General features: G+C 41.6%; 2 protein-coding genes across 3 annotated transcripts in view; one reads left to right on the top strand and one right to left on the bottom strand.

Moving 5' to 3' along the window:
• LOC112692737 (headcase protein) overlaps positions 1-18,028 on the bottom strand; it is a 49,343-nt gene extending 31,315 nt beyond the window's left edge. Inside the window, exons 1-2 of one of the 2 annotated variants that reach the window (XM_025567508.1) lie at positions 16,388-18,028; positions 5,594-5,693 (exon numbers count right to left, since the gene is read on the bottom strand). In XM_025567508.1, the coding sequence (XP_025423293.1) occupies positions 5,594-5,693; positions 16,388-17,295 (1,008 nt within the window). In that variant the 5' untranslated portion in view covers positions 17,296-18,028. Of the gene's footprint in view, positions 1-5,593; positions 5,694-11,353; positions 11,429-16,387 lie in introns of those variants that run through there. The other variant, XM_025567509.1, reaches the window with a different exon arrangement.
• A 1,868-nt stretch (positions 18,029-19,896) lies between these two features.
• Positions 19,897-20,842, top strand: LOC112692763. The gene is made up of 2 exons (XM_025567553.1): positions 19,897-20,711; positions 20,823-20,842. Exons 1-2 carry the CDS (start codon positions 19,955-19,957, stop codon positions 20,828-20,830), a joined length of 765 nt encoding a protein of 254 aa, XP_025423338.1. The 5' UTR covers positions 19,897-19,954; the 3' UTR covers positions 20,831-20,842.
• Positions 20,843-21,912: the final 1,070 nt, after the last annotated feature.

Genomic DNA, 21,912 nt, shown 5'->3' with positions numbered 1-21,912 from the left:
AGTGGATGATCGCGGGCGGGAGCGGCAAACACCGCGAATGCACGTTTGAAATACACACGGACAAACATACCGCACACCGCCACCGTTGGTTCTGCACGACCTGCGCGCGCTTACGAGAACGCGTACGCCGCGCGCGATCGTTCGGAAAACACGAATATCTTTGAATTTTCAACGGGTCAGCACGTGGTTTACGTGACGGAGAAAGGAAGTGTACGTAATGCGCAAACGATGAACGATTTAACAACGATATACGCGCAAACGGAAAAATAAGTGAGTGTACGGATATAACAACGTTCACGCGTTCGATGGCAACAGCGGAGTCGATGGACGCCATCATCATTTTTAACGACGGTACGGGCGAGTAAAAAAACCAACGGACTACGCGGTGTTTTCACAGGATTCGTTCATGGTTGTACGGAACGTGCGGGCAAACTTTACAGCGACCCTCAGAAAACGAAAACGGTTGTTTTGACGGGCGAAAACCCGAAGGAATACGTTTTCCGGGTTACCGTCGACGTCGCCGCAGCCGTCTGTCTCCCCCTAACCTGCCTTAACGGCGGTGGCGGCGGCGACTGTCTCGACGGGCTAATGGGGACACGGACCCTCCGAAAACGACGACCCGGTACCGAAAATACATTCGTCGGCGCAGCAAAGCGCAGGGGGAAATGATACGCGTTCAATGTCGACAAACGACTCGCGATGATCCACGAACACATCACATTATAATAAGAAGCGACAGGTTCGCATCCGTATTGCATTGGACGCATCACGTTACGGCGACCAAACGCGAAATCCATAACAATTCATACCCGTCGACGACGTGACTGCTGTTTATTGACATTTATCGGCGGTGCATACACGCAGCACGCGCCGTCTCCGTTCCGATGCTTTTAACGGGAAATTTACATACAATTGTGCACAGTCACACCTATGTCGCACTCCGCACACACAGCAGGGCCACACCCGTGCTTCGTACACAACTGATAAACGACGACGATCGTTCCCAAGGTCCACACATCGATAATTATATTATATATTATATTATTATATTATAATAATTATCGCAATCGTTTCTCGTCGTATCAATTACGCCGACCGAGTGCAACAGACGGAGACACGGTCGGCGAGGAGAGTTGAACGATGATCAGAAATTCGGCCAGTGTGCACGGGTATCCGCGGCGGAGCCGAAAATCGTGAAATTTTCCCTCTCGCCCCATGCCCGGTCCGATTTTCCGGGCTCGGGGAAGTGCAACGTGTCCGACACCGCGCGTGCAAGAGGCGTTCACGGTAGAAAGGCGTAAGGCACGGCGCGCGCCATTATTGATCGCGGACGTGCAGCGGCGGCGGCAGTCGGGTGTCGGCGCACAATCGCAACAGCGGCGGGAACGCTCAACCGGCAGACAAGTGCGTGGGACCGGCGGCGGCGGCGGTAGTGGCGGCGGTGGTGGCGGCGGAGGTGACGGCGACGGCAACGGCGGCATCGATGCACATTTCACTCGCGCAGTAGGGTGGAAAAAAAAAGACGACCGACCGGCCGGCAGCGATCAATAATTTGGTCATAGCGGCGGCGGTTCGGCGGTGCAACGGTCGTGTAACGAAACGACAGGGCGGAGAACACGGACAGAGATAACGGCCCAACTTTTAAGGTTGACGAGTGGTTGCGGGAGATTTTTTTTCGAGCGATGGGGTGAGGAGAGGAGATGAGAGGAGCGAAAAATTCGTCGACGTGCGACCACCGGGTGGCGCAATCGAGGAACGTCGGAAGAGCACGAGAGGGTTATGTGTCAACGTCGCGCAGCGGAGAAGAGGGAAAACGTTTCCGAGGGCTAAAATGAAACGAGCGATTTTTTTTTTACCGTCCGTCCGAAAAGTTTAACTTCGGTCCGACCGGGCGAACGGGTGGTCTGTTGATAGTGGTGCGTTCGCGCGCATGCGTGGGAGGGGGGACCTTTTCCGCGGAGTGGTTCGCGGCGGGCGCACGGGGGACGGTCGCTTTTCGCGGTTGGCGCGACCCGGGCGTGGGGCGGACGGGCAAGCGCGAGAGCTTTGGGCGCCCAACACGCAACTCTCCGCGACAACCGGGGGGTCGGCGGGCGGTACCCTAACCGCCCGGTTGGGCGGCGGCTCGCCAGCGCCGAAAAACGGTGGCGCGGAGTACACTCGCGCCGGCGCGTTCACCGCCGCCTACTCCGTCAACCGAAAGAATAACGCCAAAACGAGACGGACTGAAAAAACAAATCGAATTTCGGACACGTGAAGAACACCGAGTAAAGGCGTACCATAGTACTGTAGTAAAGTATACACGTTTTGTTAAAAAAAAAAAAAATTCAAAACCGCGTACACTCCCGATTATGAAAACCGATTTTGAACCCGCAGCTCACCGCCTACAGGATATCTATGTCAATCTCGCGAACGGTCAGCACGTGGCGACGCGGCGGTACACAATACCACAATAACGATTGCAAAAATAAGGGTAACGAACGATATCGTACACAGCATGCCGTCAACATCACCACGCGAAAAAACCAAAATATATTACAAGCAGTGGCGTTATTATCGCTGATCTTCGCGCGGCTGTTCTTGTTTTGCAAACACACACACACACACACACGAACCTGTACTTTGATTCGTACGAAATAATACGTTTTCGTCGAAATCCGGAAGCGCGTACACGGACCAAGATGGACCACAACGTGTCGTTGTGTTATCGTACGCCTACGTTGTGCGGTGACAGATCGCCATTATGACGATTCGTGTGCACGTTATAACATCGTATGGCAATGAGTCGCGTACTTTCACCGAAATTTGTTCGGTTGCCCGAGGCGGAGGAGGAGGCTGTAAATCCACCGAATCGCGAGTCCGCGTCAACCGCGTACGACAATCATCGCGGCGACTACGTGCACGAGTGCGTCAAGTTCGTCGTTTTTACGATTCGTATAACTGCCAGCGGAGGTTTTTGAGCAGTCATAAGAGGGGGGCGAAAATATTTTGCAAACATATTCTTATTGCTCGACACATGAGAAGTAATTTTAAGTTCTATAAAATTCATACCACAATGTGGCATAACATAAAAATATAAGTATCGATGGAAAAATTAAAACAAACATTATATTTTATTCAAACTTATAGGAGCAAATATTTTTGTAAACAGTAAACAGTTTTGACATATAATTATCATCAAAACGATTATTAGTAAACCGTTTGCTCGTTCATATTTATAGTTTTTACGCGGCTTAAGGAGGGTCCACTCCTCCTCACTGATAACCGCATAAGCACACACGGATCTACACGCTCACGTTGCGCGTGTGTCTAAGAGCGCACTAGCGTTTGCGACGAACAGCGAACCTGAACCGAACCAGTACTCTGCTAGTGCAAAGCGCGCGAAAACGTCGAACACACATGCACACAGGGCCGGGTTTTATCACTCACCAAGGGAGGAGCTAATGGAAGTTCCAACATTTAGTTAGTTGTTTTTAAATATCTATGCAATTTTAAATTATAGAATAAGTTTTTGAGTCCCTCATAGGTAAGTAATTTTTTTCACAAAAGTGACAAATTTTAAATAGTTACGTTATTTGTATCGATTTTCATCTGAAACCATTTGAAAGATATAGGTATACACATACTGTTAACAATAAAAATGAGATATTTATTTATAAAATAAATATATAAAATGGGTACTATTTCATCAATGACGATTAACGATATTCTACAATAATTATTAACATATCAATGCATCATAATACTTGGCTTTGTAAAGTAGTTAGCTTAGTCCCAAGGAGGGGGAAGGACTAATAATTCCCCCTTAGCCACCTCCTTAAACCCTCCCCTGCATACGCAGAGGTCTGGTGTGGACGCGGCTTATTGCGACGGGTGATGGCAGAGTCACGTCACCCAATTAGATTGGTACGCAAGCGGTGTCTAAAACGTAATAAATTACTTCCAAGCCCCGACCAATTAAACACGTTTAGGTGTTCGGCGCGACGGACTAGTACGCGGCTGCGGGACGTCTGGGTTCGTGAATTGAACGCCGTTCTCGCAGTGGAAAAACATAATAAAAACGTTGAGGAATTACGTTGCATCGTTAAAAAAACTTAACGTTCGAAAATGATCTGTCGTGTCTCTTTTCCTAATCCGCCGACTTGCACGACAACCGTGCGCGTCCTTGACCGTCGACCAGACGGAAAGTGAATTTATTCGAGGGGCCGTTCACAAGACCTAATAAAAATAATTGACTACATCGACCACGGAGTGGGTAATAAAAGAATAAAACCGTATACACTCGATACGCTAATATTTCTTTTATAATAAATATAATCCACGCTAAAAACCATATATCGTTGTTAATTCTCTTTCGAAGTCTACGATATTTGGTATTCGATAAAATTATTCGAACACTACAACTGTACTTCCGTTACGAGATTACAAATAATAATCTAAAAACGTTGTCGTTTAAAATGTGCTCGGCGTAGCTTTATAGCAGATACATATCGATAAAAAACATAAAAACGATTTGACAGAATTATAAAATAGTAGTCACTTATATCAACTTAATACACATTACGTATAATTCGACTAATTTAATTTATAATCGTGACAAATAATATAATTAGTACACCTTCGACAGGAAAATGAAATTTCAAGTAGTAGTATACATTTCGTATAGTAGCAGTATAATAATATTGCGCAAGTAAATTGCAGTACACACTGTGTTCACCGTCGTTTCAATCGTTCCGACATTACGAAGGCGGTTGTTTGAGTAACACTGCGGATCAATTCCTACTTGTCTTTATTGAAATAATAATTATGATTGTCGAAACCATAATTGACAGGAAATGTAAAAAAAAAACAATCTTTACATACATCCTGCGCAGAGGATTACGACGTGTATTTAAATAAATTATTTTATAAATACGCTCGACCTTGGGTAAATTTTTTATCAATTTGTTTCTGGTGTAGGTGGTGGTGGCGGTATCGGTGGCGGTGTCTCATAAATAATTCAATACGATTGATGTGGTCAACAATGTGAAATGCTTGCCACGTTGTGTTTTTGTTATTGTGGCGGCAACCGAAATATATTATTCTATCTATCTATCTATTCTATATGTTTACCCAGAAGTCGTTCTTAACCAACAGGAAACAACGAAACGAAAAAATAAATAATAATCGGTACGAATGCACGCAATTTTTTAATGTAACTCGTGTCGACTACGAGAATGAACACGTAAAAAATAAAACAATATTCGCTTATTCCATGTTGTGCGCGCGCGCGCGATGATCATCCATCCAAATGGAAGACGAACAGAAAGACTCGACACATTTTTTTTCGATACGTCAAGTTATAAATTTGACAAGTTCGAGTGAGCACTCATACTCGTACACGCGTACCGGGTGGTTGATAGAAAACAAAACAGACCACCGGAAACGGTGCATTAACGGAAACCAGTGAAAAGGCAAAAAAAACACTTTTCTGCCTCCACGTAACGGCTCGGTGTTACTGGGAGAGGAGGGAAACTAGTCTGTGTACACTCCACAGAAAACGTGTAACTTAAATGTTATAGTAATGTATAATATTATCGTTGTTTTTATTTACCTTTACGTGATAGGAGTTGAGCATGTTCCGAGGTAGCCGGTTAAATGTACTGAAGTCCAGACGGCGACAAAATATTCCATTGCCATTCATGGACGATTGCCTATTTGACAAAAAAATAAAACAACAGTATTAAACAATCAGTGGAAGAAAAAAAAAATAATAATAATAATAATAATGTATCATTGTGTGTACGCGTGCTTGTTTTGACGGCATAATATAGCGCGGTGATAGTCTGTAACGAATTATGATAACGGACGGCACGGAAACGTACACAACGATGACTTGCGGTCAATCTCGATTAACACCACCGTGGACATGGATTCTCGTAGAAAACCAGTAGAATAATAATAATCACTAAGACGATAGTAATAATAATAAAAAGCAGCTGAAGAAGAGAAAAAATAAGCCTTAACCTAACCCAACGGAGCGCGCGTTGTCAGGTGTGGGAGTGACCCGACCACCGGACGTGCGTTTTCGTTTTCATAGACTACCCCTCCACAGTATTAATCACACGCAATGCACCGCAGGACCCTTCCACACCGGGTTTTTAATTACCCTATACGGTACATAGATATGCCATCGTTCTAAAAGTGACTATATTTACCTCGGAGCACAGGAAAAAAAATAAAATACCGTCTTTGACGCCTACGAGACTTTGTTCACAACCGCGACACGGTCACGGTTTCGCCGGAGAGTGTTTTATTATTATAGACGTAAAAATAAACTCGTACCACACACACAGACTACGATCCTTATCGGCCACATTCGAGTGTGCTCATTTCGGGTCGTCGGTCGGTGCGCGGTCGGTAGGTCAGGTCTTGCAGCCAGACGAGCAGCCCGCGTAACACAACGTCGTGCGTACTCGAGGAACGAAACATTATAATACCATCCTGCACACAGGACATTGAGAGACGTGTGGAATAAATGAGATAAAATTATTAATATTATATTGTTCGACTTGGCCTGCACGGGAGCAAACGCGTATACGTCGAGAACCGATCAAACTTGTATTGGTGTGTGCGGACGCAGGACGACCGACGAAAACGCAAGTGATCCATCCAGGATGCAATAAAGAAACATCGTAGCGAATCCTAACGTGGATTTACAACATCCGTTACCGAACCGCAAACGTAAACTCAATACGTTTGTTTGTAAACAGAAATTAAAGAGAGATAAAAAAAATACTAATTACAGCATAAATACAAACAATAAAACAGAGCTGGTGACAGCTGCAAGCATTATTCATTATTGTTATTATTTTTTTTTAATTAACATATCAAATGTTTCATTATTATTATCATGGTAAACATAATACGAGTACAGAAGATTATCAAGTCGTTTGGATCGCGAAGAATTACAAAACGTATTTAAGCGGCGTTTCTCACTTTATTTGAAACGCACATTATTACATATTTACCACGACGTATTAACAAGTCAATAATATTGTTATCACAGAAACGTTTTTCGTAGAACTGTTTTTTTTCGTACACATATTATTTAATGAGATTTTTAATTATTACGAAACGCAAGCACCGTGCACTATTAATTCATAATGTTTTCAGCAACATTATGGTAACAAGAAATTAAGAGACTAACCGTCTCTCGGATGTGATAACGAAAAACATATATAATTTTATTTTTATTATTTCTATTACTGTAACATAAATATGTGTACTCGATATAATGTATCATTATTATTACTACTATGATATAATTTGTATTATATTACAGTCAGTCGGGCGAACGTTCTCTGGTAGTATTAGTTTTGAAGTACCCGCCTGTCGACTGAAATGTATAAACACATCGATGGAGAACCGTCGCGCCGACCGCACGGTTATTGAGTTAGAAATAATATTTGTGGATCGGCCGGACGGGAATGCAGAAGAAACCTTTTCCGGACAATTCACATTCACGTATATATCCCAATCGCCCAATCAAATAAAAACGTACTTTAAAGTGTAGCGATTTTATGGGTTCCATTCGTGCAATATATACGTTACGATGGTCGAATATTATAACAGACGTCGTTATAATCGGCATTTCAAGGATGACGTGTAATCATCGCCGTTACTGCACATGTATTAGGCGCAATATATCACAGACTCTTAGGATATCGCATTAATGAACTATAATATATGGATAAATAATAAAAAAAAAACAAGAACACGACTCCGCGAGGGAGGAAGGAAAGAAAAATCGAAGGTTACCTCTGTCATCAAAAAATCTAGCGCAACGCATGAGAAACGATTGTTGGAATGCGCAGTGGTTGATGATTTGATAATAGGACATACATAATATGTCTTTGGTGGCCGGTCACACGGCTACCGCAGTAACAATACGGTAGGAGGTAGTCGTCAACCGAAGATGGTCGGAAAGGAGTCGGTTCAGAACGAGTGCTGGTGGTAAAAACAAAAGAAATGTAACAAAATGCATAAATACGCTCAAGAATAAATGGACCTAAATTACGTGTAATCGGAAAAAGGGGGGAAAAAACTCTCTCTCTCTCTCTCTCTCGGGACTCATATGCGACACAGGTCTTGAAAACGTATTCGCGTGCTGCAACACAAAACCCTAACCTAGCCCAATCGGGACGGTAGCGGTGGCGGCGGTGGCGATATTTTGCGCAGTAGATAAAAACTAACGTGTGCCGCACGGCCAAAGAACCGGATATGCATGTACATCTGCTGCACAACCCTCGTGCGTAGAAAAAAATAAATAAATAACAATAACAACCCAGTGTTACCGTGTACTGTGACGGAGTGCAGGTAAAATCGTGCCGCGGGACCTAAGAGAAAATACGACGGATAAGTCGAACTTAATTTTTCGAATTGTTATACACGCTCATCAGGTAAATATCGATGTAAATACCGTAAAGGATTGTTTGTCGTGGTCGTCGATCGATCATCGGCCTATTTTATTTCTCTCGAACGACGCGGCAACACTGCGCACGCATCGGGTCCTTTTGTACGCGCACTGTTTGGGGTCGAGAGAGCGAATACATGTAGACACGTTTTAAAAGCACGCAACGTTACGCCGGATGTGCCACACGGGTGTACGACGGCTGCCAGCAGAGAAAAACCGACCGACGTCCAAAAACCATAAAAAAAAAAAATAAATAAATATTTAAAAAAAAAACCAACAACACCAACAGAAACACACGATAACGCGGTGCTTAAACTATGCGCTATTATCGTAGGTCAACAAAAAATATAATCTAGCGGTTGGAAACGCACAGAATGCACGCGACTTGCGTGCATTGTTATCACCGTTGTTTTCCCCGGTACACATAGTGTTATAATTATTGGTGCACGCGAAGACCATCGCATTTTCACGCGCCAAACCAAACCGTGCGAATTTTGACGTGCAACGTATAGCAAAGGCGCACATCTCGAACGCACGTTGTAACCACGGTGTACGGCGGTGCCCCAACACACGTTTACCGCGTAAACAGGTTAATAAATCAACCCCACAATAAAAGAGAACCCCCAGAGATGTCGAGGTTTCGGGGTGCGTGCGTGCGTGTGTGTGTAAAGGACAACGCCGCATAAGAAAGACAACGAAAATCAAAAGTGTGACTTAATATTATTATTAATAGGGGTGTGCGGCGAAATGCAGTAGTTCGATATGTGTGTTTCGTGTTAGCATAGTTTGAGCGTACGGATTCCAAAAATATAAATGTATGTTTTTGGAACGTAAAATGTGTGAAATAAATTTACAAAACAACGATTAAAATAGGAAGAGAAAAGACGCTGAGAGCTTTATAAATATATATATATATATATATATATATATATATATATATGTGTGTGTGTGTGTGTGTGTGTGTGATAAAAAATTACATTTTGATAGTTGCATTCCAAAGCGTTTACAATCAATTTTAATTGAAATAATAATTCGCGTAAAAAAAAAAGATTTAAACTACCGATTACACGAAGATAATTTCAACTAGACACGGGGTAAATTAAAAACTGATAATATTTTTTAGACCGTTTCAGTAAAGCAATTTTTTTCTTACGAAAAACATGATATGAACCTTATTTTTTATCAATATTATTAATATGGTTTGAATAACTATTAGTTAAGACACACGCCGTCGTATCATGTATTTTTTTTTTCAATCGTTCCACATTCAGAGAACAATAAAAATTTATGGACATATCAATCAAATGTATGTACAATAATGCTCTTGAATAAATTATTATAAAACGGTAAAGTGACTGAGAAGAGATCTAAAAATATTTAGTACAAAAGAGACGATTTTATATTAGTATGAAAATATTGATGATCTAACGCGTCCTATCTAATCGTAAATTTATAAATAAATCTTGGCCAACTTCTATAGGCCAACTGGTTTGACAAAACTTAATCGCACAACACTCATTTAAATTATATATTCGTCACGTATTAAAAATGTTATGAATAAGTGCATTCTTATACACTTTAAAGTCATTGACGAATATTGAACGAACCGAATGCGTGATGAGCGGAGAAAAAAAAGATTCAGGTAATTCGCAGTAATTTTGTATATATATATATATGCGTATTTTAATGAATGCAGTAAGATAAGATGCTACAATAGAAGTCTAAACTTTTTAACAAGGTATCCAAAGACGAGACGTCCTCGTTTAGGGCTCATCCTTGTTATACCTCGGAAATATGAACGAATAAATACAATTTTAATTTTATTTTAAATTAAAATATTAAAATAATAACCACGGGTTATTTATGACGGAGAAATATTATCAAAATAAATTATGATTTTTTCCGATTAATCCGAATGCAAGAAATTTTTCGAAACATTTACCAAATAAAAATCTAGACTTTTCCAACTTCCAAAAAATCAGTAGATACATGTCTCGCATTCGACATCCAAATAATCACATTGTATTACACTTTTACAGTTGGTCGTAGATACGAGATGTGTGTGTGTGTGTGTATGAGTATGCGAGATCGTGTAACGACATGTGGGTGAGTTCGAGGCCTAGTTCAATGTTACTGGCCAATTCGAATTTCGAACGAAGGTATTATAAAAGCGCACACCAACGAATCGTCTGGAACGCGTGTGCACTCACGTCACACATATATAACGTTAATATAATCGCTATTGTTGACGAGGAGAGTCGAGCTTGAAATAAAATATGGTGCACGACGAAAAGGTTAAAATTTGCATACGCGGGTCGGGGCCCCACACATGAAAGAACGTACGGCAATAAGAACGAAGGCTGCAAATAAATGAACCTTGAAAAGAACTTAAAACATGACGGGAGCGTTTGATGCCAGTACTATTTATTTATCTTGAAACTACTCGAACATATTATTTCCATCTAATACACTTATACAACACGTTCGATTCATTACAATGACAATATCAACGTAGGGATTTCTACAGGGCAACTTCATGGTCGGCAAAGTGTAACCAAAAAACCGACAGATTTTTTTTGTGCATTATAGTGTTTTTTTATTGTGATATAAAAAAATCCCGTTGGAAATTAGTGTACCACGTAACACACGTTATGTGAACACTGAGATAGAATTTCATCTTGATTACGGAATCAATAATAAAATTAACATATCATACCACAAAACCAGGGAAATATGTTCTACACGCGCAGAATTTGTTTGACAATATCGAATAGTATCGGACAAACAGCATAATACGACGACATCGTACATGGTCTGTACAATGCTACGTGTACAACACCCGCGCCCCGGTGTATTTACATCCCTTACTACCACTGCTCCCGCCAAAAGAATTTTTACCGAAGCGAGTGAACACATTAGGCCACCTGGTAAGAGTTCGGGAGGTGAAAACCGGCACCGGTTCGTTAAACACGCATTTTAATTGGACTGCGGACAACACAAACCTAGAAAAGAAAATATAACAAAAAATAATAACACCAATACTAATAATAATAAACAATTAATTAAGTTAAAAAAAAAACAAATAAAACAAGGATAACCGGTTGGGCTAACTGCATTGTCCGTTAAGTCTCTGATAAAAACAAAAAAACGTACGCGCAGCCAAGCCTACATCGGACCACTACAACAGACGACGTACAAGACCAACAACACTAGCACAACGCGAGAACGAAACGAACAGTATCTTTTTTCCCCGCTGCAGTACAATAATGGTACAGGTGGCGCAGTACCATTAGTGGTAATAAATAGTGGTGGTGGTGGCGGCGACGGCGATCGTTTGTAGTCCGAAGTCAGTTTTCCCGAAAATAAAACTAGACCGTAACGGAGACGCGACGACCAGAATAATAATGTACAATACATACACGTTATTATTGTAATATCGTTGTTGTTGTATAATACACATTATGCCGTGGTGGCCGATAATGAAACTACGGTTGTCTCCACAGAGTGTATATTATGGTGACGGGTCAGCGTGCTGTAAACATTCCGAAGACTGTTCGGCCGTACAAACGGAGACGGTCCAGAGTACATTAATATGATGATATGTTTATTGTTATTATTGTAGTGGTGGGCACGAAGATTTTATTTTATTTCATTTTATTTATTTTTTTTATGGTCTTTGGAACGTCTTCAAAGGAATCCGAAGGGAAGACGCGCCGCGACCACAAACGACGACCGTTCGGAGGCTGAACAACGGTCGGTTTTCTACGACTTTACCGGTCGTATCGAGTCCAGAACCCGAAAACCACGTCGTCCGTGTCACTACTGTCGTGCCGTGCACATCGGTACGTGAACGGACAGGCTGCTGGGGTGGTGTACGACGAAACGAATCCGACTTACCTCCAATCGTGGAGCAGAAAAACGTAAAGAAAATCAAACAAATCGGTGGGAATAGCAAATCCGTCGAGCTATGGGTTTGAAAAGAAAAGAACGAGCTGCTCCGAAACGATGACAAATCTATAACGAAAACCACACCGCAATTATATCGCGTTCGCACGCGGCGATCCCCTAATAAGGTAATCGATCGGTGTACCGTAAACAGTCCACCGCCGCCGCCACCGACTGGGAACTACGGGACGAGGAGAAATAACACAACGATAATGATTGCGAATCGGAAACGTTTATTTACGTATCGCGTATACCGCAAACGCGGTGACTCGATGTTGCAACGCCGTGTTTTATCGTGCACAGCTGCGCTCCGCTACCGAACTACTGCCTATTGTTGCGGTGTTAGGTGTCGGCAACTCGGACCGAGCAAAGCGGTGCGTGACGGATATTTCAAGGTTGTCGGAAGGCGGTACGGATTGAATTTTTTTTTTTTTTAATTGCCGGATAAACATTTTACTACGAACGCATCCGAAACACGTTGCACGTGGACGATACGCGCGTATAATTTTTTTTTTTTTTTCATATCAACATCGACCAACAATCGAAATAGCGCACTACCAACGAAAACGGGGAACGCACTTCTATTCGAACGGGAATCGATTGTAAAGCGGAAAATCATGAAGCTTCTGACGAAACGGCGGCGCACGGCTGACGATTTCGAAAGATCGATTTCGGACCAAGACGAAAACTCGGCTGGCGAAACGTTATTCTGAGAGCGCAAAAGCGGTTGGTAACGCGCGCGTCATCGTTTGTTCAACGCGATTATCAGTCCGGGAAAACGAACGCGATACGCACAAATGAACACCGTACGAAACGAAAACACGAGAGTACTGTGTTAATATTACCCGTGCGCATTTTATCGACGATCATGAAACGTTACACTCCCCGAATATGTTCCGCGCAAGGCAACCGACATTCATAGGATGGTAACCCCCATCCACACCTCCGTAACGATGAAGATAATAATAATAATAATAATAATGTCTGTCGATGACGATAATGATAATAAATATACAAACGTCACGCGGCAGCAGTCAGTAGTCGCGCTCTCGTAAATTGAACTATTCGTTGTCAAGATAGAACTAACTGTTACAGTACAAAGCAGTCGTGGTAAGTACCAGCAGCGGTATTGCGGTAGTGTAGTAAACACCCGACGAGCCGGCGCGGACACGTTTTTGTTTCAATAGGGTGGGCGGGAGAAAAATAACAACATACCACGGTCTGCTATTATTCTGAAAGCATTTTTCGTTACACACACGCGCATATGTATGTCCGCGGTGAAAAAACCCGGTAGAATTCATTGTCGGATCAACGAAACAACGAACCGGGCGAAAACAACAAATTTCGGGTTTATTAAATTGCAATATTTTACACGCGGAACCCACTGCGCTTGTCGGTCGGAAACTCGACGACGTACGGCTTCAACAACGGTGTCCTCCGCCCGAAAAGGGTTCTCGTTTTCCCTGCGACCGGGATAATAAAAATGTAACCGGTATGCCGCGCGCAACCCTCTCTCTACCGGACACACGCTGGTGTAAGTTTTCGGGTTTTTTTTTTTTTTGACCCTTACTTTGACTAAAAATAAAATACTACATTGGCGACACGACGCTGTATTACGTGTCATGCACAGCAGCAACAGCGACAACGCGACGTTCCACGAGTGTTTATGAACACGCTTAATTAAATTTTTTCCGAAAAGTTTTTTTTTTTTCGTTCGTTTTAATGACTACGGGGGTGGCCGAACATTCCTCCCGCGATTTCAGAATATATCACATTCCATGTAAAACGATCATAAAACAATGCATTTAAAACAACGGCGTGAAAATCTTCCGCGAGGACAACACCGCTAATCAAATACAATAGCTACCTATTCAAAAGATAATTATACATAATTTTTTTTTAATTTTTTTTTCGGAAAACCTTTATACTAGTTACGACAAAACAAATATAACACGTACATACGATTACGGTGTGGGGTTGGCCGTCATTTCAGAAATCGATAAGTTTTCGAAAACGGTACTGAAAAACACGGATAATGGCATGATAGCAGTGGCGATGACATTTGGTAAAACGACCTTACGGGTTTGAGAAACGAGTCGAGTAAAAACACCGGAAACAGAACACCGGAAGAATATTTGGGTTGTTCAAACAGGCGCGCGCGGCGTCTAATTGCAAAACATTTTGGCCAACAACCAAAATAATATTTATCAACGGCAATAACGCTTAGGAAATTCACAATCGCATTGGTAGTTAAATAACATTAATAAATACTAACAACTAATAATAATAATAATAATTTGCGTTGTTAATTCTCTGGCATCAAACTGTATTTGGAGAAAATGTTTTTGGTTATTTTTGGTTTTAATACTATTACGGTAAATAAACACATACATATTATTAAAACGGACATCTTTTTCTTATAGGCCGAAAACATGCAACGGCTGTGAAATGTGCCGATGTGCGTGTGTGTGGGTAGATATTGGTCTTGAACACGTAACGAGAAAAATATGATGATTCGGAATAAAAACTACTCAAAATAGCAACCCGCGAGGACAATTTCGAGGAGAGAAACAAGTTTCAGATATAATGATATAAATACACGGAGTGATATTTTTACGTCACATATTATTGTTGTTATTGTAATTATTATACACATAGATTTGTGATGATTTCGATAATATCTCCACCACATACAACACACGCCGGCGGCTACTCAGCAATAACAACCGGCGAAAGGATTATTATAATCGCGGCTAGTGATTTATCGTCTAGTAGTATTCGTATTAGTTTCATAATGTATTCCTTTATGAATAACTAGACCTGGACGCGCATATTCGGAACACAAAGAAACGTTAGGTATATTATTTACATTCTTACGGCCCCGTCTGAACAACAAAACGCAAAGCGTTAATAGTTATGGAGTTACGTTCGATGTCACGTGATAGACGTCCTTCGACTGATTTTTTGACGAGATGACGAGAAGACCACGTGGCGAATCAAAATTGTATTAATTTGCTAAAAGATGAGTAATACAAATCTTTTTGCAGTATCGATCTTTTCGGGGATTGTTCGGGCGACGGTGTAAAGTAGTCGGTGTGGTTATTCGGGACGGTGCACGAGACAGAAACTTTAGGAAAAGAGGGTCGGAATCCCCTAATAAAAAAAAAAAACAAAAGGAACGAGAGAAGAAGGGGACAACAGAAAAGGACACGCGTTTTTCGCCCCATTCTTACTAGAAATATATTTGCAGACGGCCAGCGGGGGAAGGAAAAGGGAAGTTTGGAAAAAGCGTTGGCGGTGGTTACTCACGCGCGCGCCGACAGTCTGACTAGGGCAACAATATTAAATTCGTATGTTCACGACGCGACGGCCGCCGAGGCACACACGATAATACGCCGGCCGGTGTTTACTGTTGACACGCACACGCGGGCCGCATACCAACTTAATCACGAAAAAGCCTAAGAATGCATCGTGTATTCACACGATAATCATAATAATACAAATTGTAGTAGCGTTAGAAATAATGTTTATTAAACGCAATTGGTAAACCATTCGTTGCACCCCGAACCCGAGAAATGTTCGAAGGGAATCGTAAAAATGTAAAACCGAAAAACTTTCGAATCCTAAAAAAGCGTACAAAAAACATAATATGTATAATTAATGTAACGGAAAATATAGTGTTTAATTTAACGAAATATGATAAAATCTACACTTATATCCTACGCTAAGCGTTCGTGATGTACACAGCAAGTATAAACTTAGACAACCCGATCTCGAAAAAATAGCAATTAAATCAGTAGTTCAATGAACAAAATTGAAAAGGATTATTGAAATTAATAAAACATTTTTTTTCTCGTAAAGCGAAAAATATTTCCGAACATCGTGAGTTTTACCAAAGCAGTTCTTTGTTGATTTCTCTGACAATGATCCCGGGAAAGATTGTGTGAAACGCATAAAGAAAAAAGGTGAACCGGATGAAAATCTTACCTTTCGAAAACGTCTTTGAAGCCAGCGGCGGCAGCGGTGGTGGCGGTAGACGCGCCGCTTCGCCTCTTGGACGAGGAGGAGCCACCGGAGCCGGAGGTGCTGGTGCCGGAGCCGAACGATCCGGAGTGGGCCGGTGACACGCTGCTGCTGGTGGAATTGGTGCCGCCAGTCAGGGGTGAACTGGATCCGTTTGAAGAGCCGGACAGGCTGCCCGCGCGCAACCGCAGCTCCGCGTAATCGGCCATGGTCATCAACGGTTGGACGAGGGCCGCGGGCTTGGGCTGTTGCCGGCGCTTCTTCTTCTTGCCGGTGACGGCCGCGTGCGCCTGGACGACGTTGCCGTCCACGACGTCATCGGCCGTGCAACCACCGCTGCCGGACGACTGGCGGCGCGCGGCTGACGACGGCCACTCCGAGTCCTTCTTGAGGTATCCGCGGCCGCACCGGCAGCCGCACGCCTTGAATGCCATCTCGTAGCCCTTCTGGTTCATGTTGACCACGTTGTTGTTGTTCACGTTAACCGTCCACAGGTCCTTGATGCGCCTGCCGCCGTTGCCGTTGGCGTACGAGGCCGCCGCGTTCTTCATGTACGCCAGCACCAGGCGTTCCCACGCATCGAAGCACTCGCGGTGCATGTACCGGCCCGCGGTGCAGCCACCGTCGCTGCACACCACGCGGGCGTACAGGTCGGCGGCCCGCGGGTCTTCGGGCCTGATGGGCGCGGACCGCATGACGCAGTCGCTCGTGGGCACGCAGCACTCCTGGTAGAGCTGCTGTTGCTGGTGATGCAGCTGGAACGGCGTCTGGTGCTGGAACAGCTGTTCGACGGCCGTGGTGGTGGTTGGCCCGAACAGGTCGACGAAGTGCCCGATACCGTTGAAACCCATTGCGTTCCTGCGCGGAGCCATTCAATGACGACGACGACGGCCACTGGGTGCAACGGACGGCGATGGTCGCATGCCGCGCGTCCGCGGACCGACGGGTGGGCGAGACGGTAGCAGAAACAGTTGCTTTGGGTCGGTATTAGTAGTAGTAGTAGCAGTAGTAGCGGTAAGCGGTTACGTGTTGTAAACGCACTCGAGGAGTCTTACGTGGACGTATCTCGCGTTTTCGATTGGTGTTCCGTCGACAAAACACGCGACAGATCTGCTGCGTACTTGCGACGATCGTTCGTACGGATAGGAGAAAACGCGTGGACGATTTTTTTTTTCTTAAATCGTAGAGATTCGAAAAAAAAAAAACAACGAAAAATAAATTTAAACAATAATAAATTTAATAACGATTTGTACTTCGTCACAGGTGTGCGAGGAGTGTGTGTGTGTGTATGTGTATGTGTGTGTGTGTGTGTGTAGTGTGTTTGAATTTTGTACGGCGTAGCGCGTGCGGCACGGACGACGTACGGCCACTTTCTATTTCGTTGACCGACTGTGCGCGCGCCGGCGGTAAGACGCGAACGCGCGAAACACCCGCGCGGTGGCGGCGGCGTCGACGGCGACGATACGCGGCGGTAACGCGCGCGCGCCCTCTTCGTCGCCCGGCCCCCCACTCGTTCTGTCTCGTTTGCGCGCGCCCGTCGTCGCCCCGATGTTCCCGCCCGGTTTCGCGCGTGCGTCCGGTACGTTCGCGTGCGTGCGCGTTCGGGTCCCGTGAACGAGTGTAACCGGCGTGCGTGCGCGACGGTCACAGTCAAGGGCAGCGGTGGTGGCGCGCACCGCGGCGGCGGCGCCGAGACCACTTCTCCCCGCCGCGCGCCCGGGGGTAGCAGCGGCGTGCGCGTCACGTGATCACGTATCGACACCACGGGGGAACGCGGTAACTGCGCAGTCCAGGTCCGGCCGACCGCCGTCCGTTAAATTTTTAAATTTTCCGACCCCCCCTTCTTCCGGAGAAGCGGAGTCCACGCGGAAAACCCGGTCGTGTTCGGTCTTGTTTTCGTTTTTTTTCCCCCCGGCCCTGCGTGCTCGTTCAACGCAAAATCGACGACCGTTAGATGAGTTCGGTGTGGAAATCGTTTCGTGAAATTTTACGAAACAAACGATTGCTACGGATTCTATGATAATCGGTTTCGGCGAAACCATCCGATACCAAACCTGAAATAAGTATTGACCTTCCCCCGTACCCCAAAAAAAACACGTTACGTTCGAAAACTCCGAAATTAATTGGGTAAATGTAAAATGTGGTCTTATATATTATATGTTATCATTAGGGCTCGGAAGTTGTTGCATTTGCATGATTTTTTTGAACCATTAGATTTATTGCTAAGCAAGCTAGAAATTCATTCCAAGACACTACGAAAAACATATCAAAAGTTTTTAGTGCATATTTTTGCATATTTAGTGATTTTTAGATTTTAGAGCATATTTCTTAATTTTACAATTTTTTAAAGCATATTTTATAATTTATGGAGATTAGGAGATTCAACATGAAAATTTGTAAATAAAAAAATAAATACATTCATATTCAGAGACCTTACTAAATATTCTTGTATCGTATTATTCAAATTTCCATTTGACATTAAAAACTGTTTTTCCCCTATGGGTTAATATGATATAATATTAATATATATACATAAATTACAACTACAGATAGCTTTATCTAAAATAGAATATTATACAAATCTAAAATAGAAACAGCTGCTATCAAAGTACGACGATTTTCTATAAATACTTTTATAGGAAAATAACTCAATGATTATTGACTATTGTTAATGGCATTTATAGACCTACCGCTTAGATATTTTTGTCAGTTCCGGCTTATACGTCCGTGTTATCTGTTGTAGTTAGTAGTTCTATGCGTCATTCTTGTTTCAATTACCTACTTATATTATTTTTATTTCATAATGCCGAAAACCAAACAATCTGCGAAAAATCGTTTGAATAGTTTTTTTTTGGAATATGGTACGGATATATTCAAAACCGACGGAAGTATTTTATTCTGTAAGTTATGTGAAGTGAAAGTTAACAGTGATCGAAAATTTGTGGTCAACACGTTAACACTGAGAAACATAAACGAGCAATTATTAGTAAAAACGTAAAAAACACAAATTCTGAAATTCAACAGCTAGTAACTAATACTTCGAAAAAGTGTCTTTTTTCACACGATTTGTGTAAAGCATTATTGTCAGCAAATATACCACTTTACAAAATAAGTAATCCTCAATTAAAATCATTTTTAGAAAAGTATACGTCAAGAGAAATTCCTAGTGACTCGACACTACGCAAAACTTATGTCGACGACATATACGAAGAAACTATAAAAAATATAAGAGAACAAATTAAAGGAAATAAAATATGGGTGTCTATCGACGAAACAACAGACTCTGAAGGCAGATATGTAGCTAACGTTATAATAGGAACTTTAAATACTGACGCACCGGGAAAAACTTATTTGCTAACAACCGAAGTTTTGGAAAAAGCAAATAATTCAACGATAGTTAAACTTTTTGATCATTCAATGTTCGTCCTCTGGCCAAACGGAATTCGTCATGATAACGTCCTATTGTTTGTGACCGATGCCGCACCATACATGGTGAAAGCTGGGCGAATACTTCAATCACTGTAATCTAAAATGATACACTTAACATGTCTCGCACACGGTATCCATAGAGTAGCCGAAAGTATACGGGAAAAGTTTAAGAAAGTTGATAAACTTATTTCCAGGGTTAAACAGGTGTTCTTAAAAGCGCCTTCACGTGTTTTAGTGTTTAAAAGTGAAGCACCAGCCATACCACTTCCACCAGAGCCAATAATAACTAGATGGGGTACATGGATAATGGCAGCTTCCTATTACTGCAAATATTACAAGGATATACGTAGAGTATTACTAAGTATAAATTCTGAAGATGCAATTTCTGTTAAAGAAGCTCAACAGTTAATTCAAGATCCCAATATGGAAGCTAAATTAGTATACATACATTCAAATTTTGGATTTATACCGGAATATATTACGAAACTTGAAACACAATATATTTCACTATCCGAAGCATTATCTGCAGTTAAATATGTCCAAAATAAATTAAACGACTGTGAGGGTGAAATTGGTTTTGTGGTATTTCAAAAATTCAATAATGTATTGGAGAAAAATTGTGGATTTAAAACGATACTTAATATTTCAAAAATATTAAGTGGACAAGAAAGTTCAATGGAAGGTCTTCCTGATGATTTGACCGGTGACGATATTACTTACTTCAAATATGCGCCGATTACGTCAACTGATGTTGAACGTAGTTTTTCAAGGTACAAAACTTTGCTCGTGGATAATCGGCGATCTTTCAATTTTAAAAACATTAAAAAAAGTTTAGTGGTCCAATGTAACACTTTGGAAGGTAAGAACAAAATTATATCCAATGCATTTTAATTATTAATTAAAATACTTTTTAATTAGGCATGTACCTGGTGGTTTTTTCTAATTTAGTAATTTGTGTTATGTATTTCAGGTATATAAATATAACTCGACAGAAGTGCATTTTTTTACTCAAGGAACATTTTTAATTTTTAAAGCGACTTTTTTATTATTTTTTTATTTAAATTATGATTAATAAATATAAATAAAAATAACTTTTATTACTTTGTTTTTTTTTTTATTAACAAATTTAAAAAAATATTTGTGCTAATGAAAATGTTGTGTAAAATAATTAAATATAAGTGCATATTTTTAGAGCATATTTTTACTTTTTTAAGCGCATAAGTGCATACATATTTAGTACTTTTTAAGTGCATTAAGTTCCGAGCCCTAGTTATCATCCACTTTTTCATGTCTAACAGAACGGTCTCCTTATTCATTCGTGTTCGTGATGAAAACATTTATGCAATTATTTGTAAAATACAATTTGTAATAATTTGAATAACTTGCATCGTAGTGTGATGTATAACTTCTTAGTCTTCAGAGGAAGTACTTAAGTTATTGCTGAAAAAGAACAATTTTTAATTTATTCCCTTTACCGATTACGGAATATTGTTCGTGTTCATGATGGTTAATTACCAACAGATTCTCAAGAATTAACCATATCTCCACAAATTAATTTATATCGACAGTTTCACTTATTGAAAAAATTGCTGTCGAAAAAAAAATGTTAAAAGGTAGCTTAGATTCTGCCGAAGTGAGGTCTCGGCAGGTCTACTCTGTTTTTAAATAGTAATAATTAATTAATAGTTGAATTTTTAAACAAACGAAATTTTAATATTAATTATTGTTTTTATATATTATTATAGAAAAATACTAGCTATATTTGGCATTCATACTTCGTACACGTTCATAACTCCTCCATTTGCCACCGTTTATTGTTGAGGTTATGGTATCGCTACTCGTTAGACGACTAAAATGGGATAGATTATTTCTAAAATAATTGTTGCGTTTACTGCAGTTTATGGTATACTTGACGATAAACATTTGAGATAATGAGTACATACAATTAGTTATTTAGTACCGAATTATTAAGAGTATTTTATAAATAGAATTTTAAATGACAAATAATTAAATTAAAATTTTCAATTGAAAAGAATAAATTTGCACACATTATACTTACA

The sequence above is a fragment of the Sipha flava genome, unplaced genomic scaffold (assembly GCF_003268045.1).
Source record: "Sipha flava isolate LNK unplaced genomic scaffold, YSA_version1 76_pilon_pilon, whole genome shotgun sequence".
Taxonomy (NCBI): Eukaryota; Metazoa; Arthropoda; class Insecta; order Hemiptera; family Aphididae; genus Sipha; species Sipha flava.
This window is presented reverse-complemented; position numbering and strand designations above follow the sequence as displayed.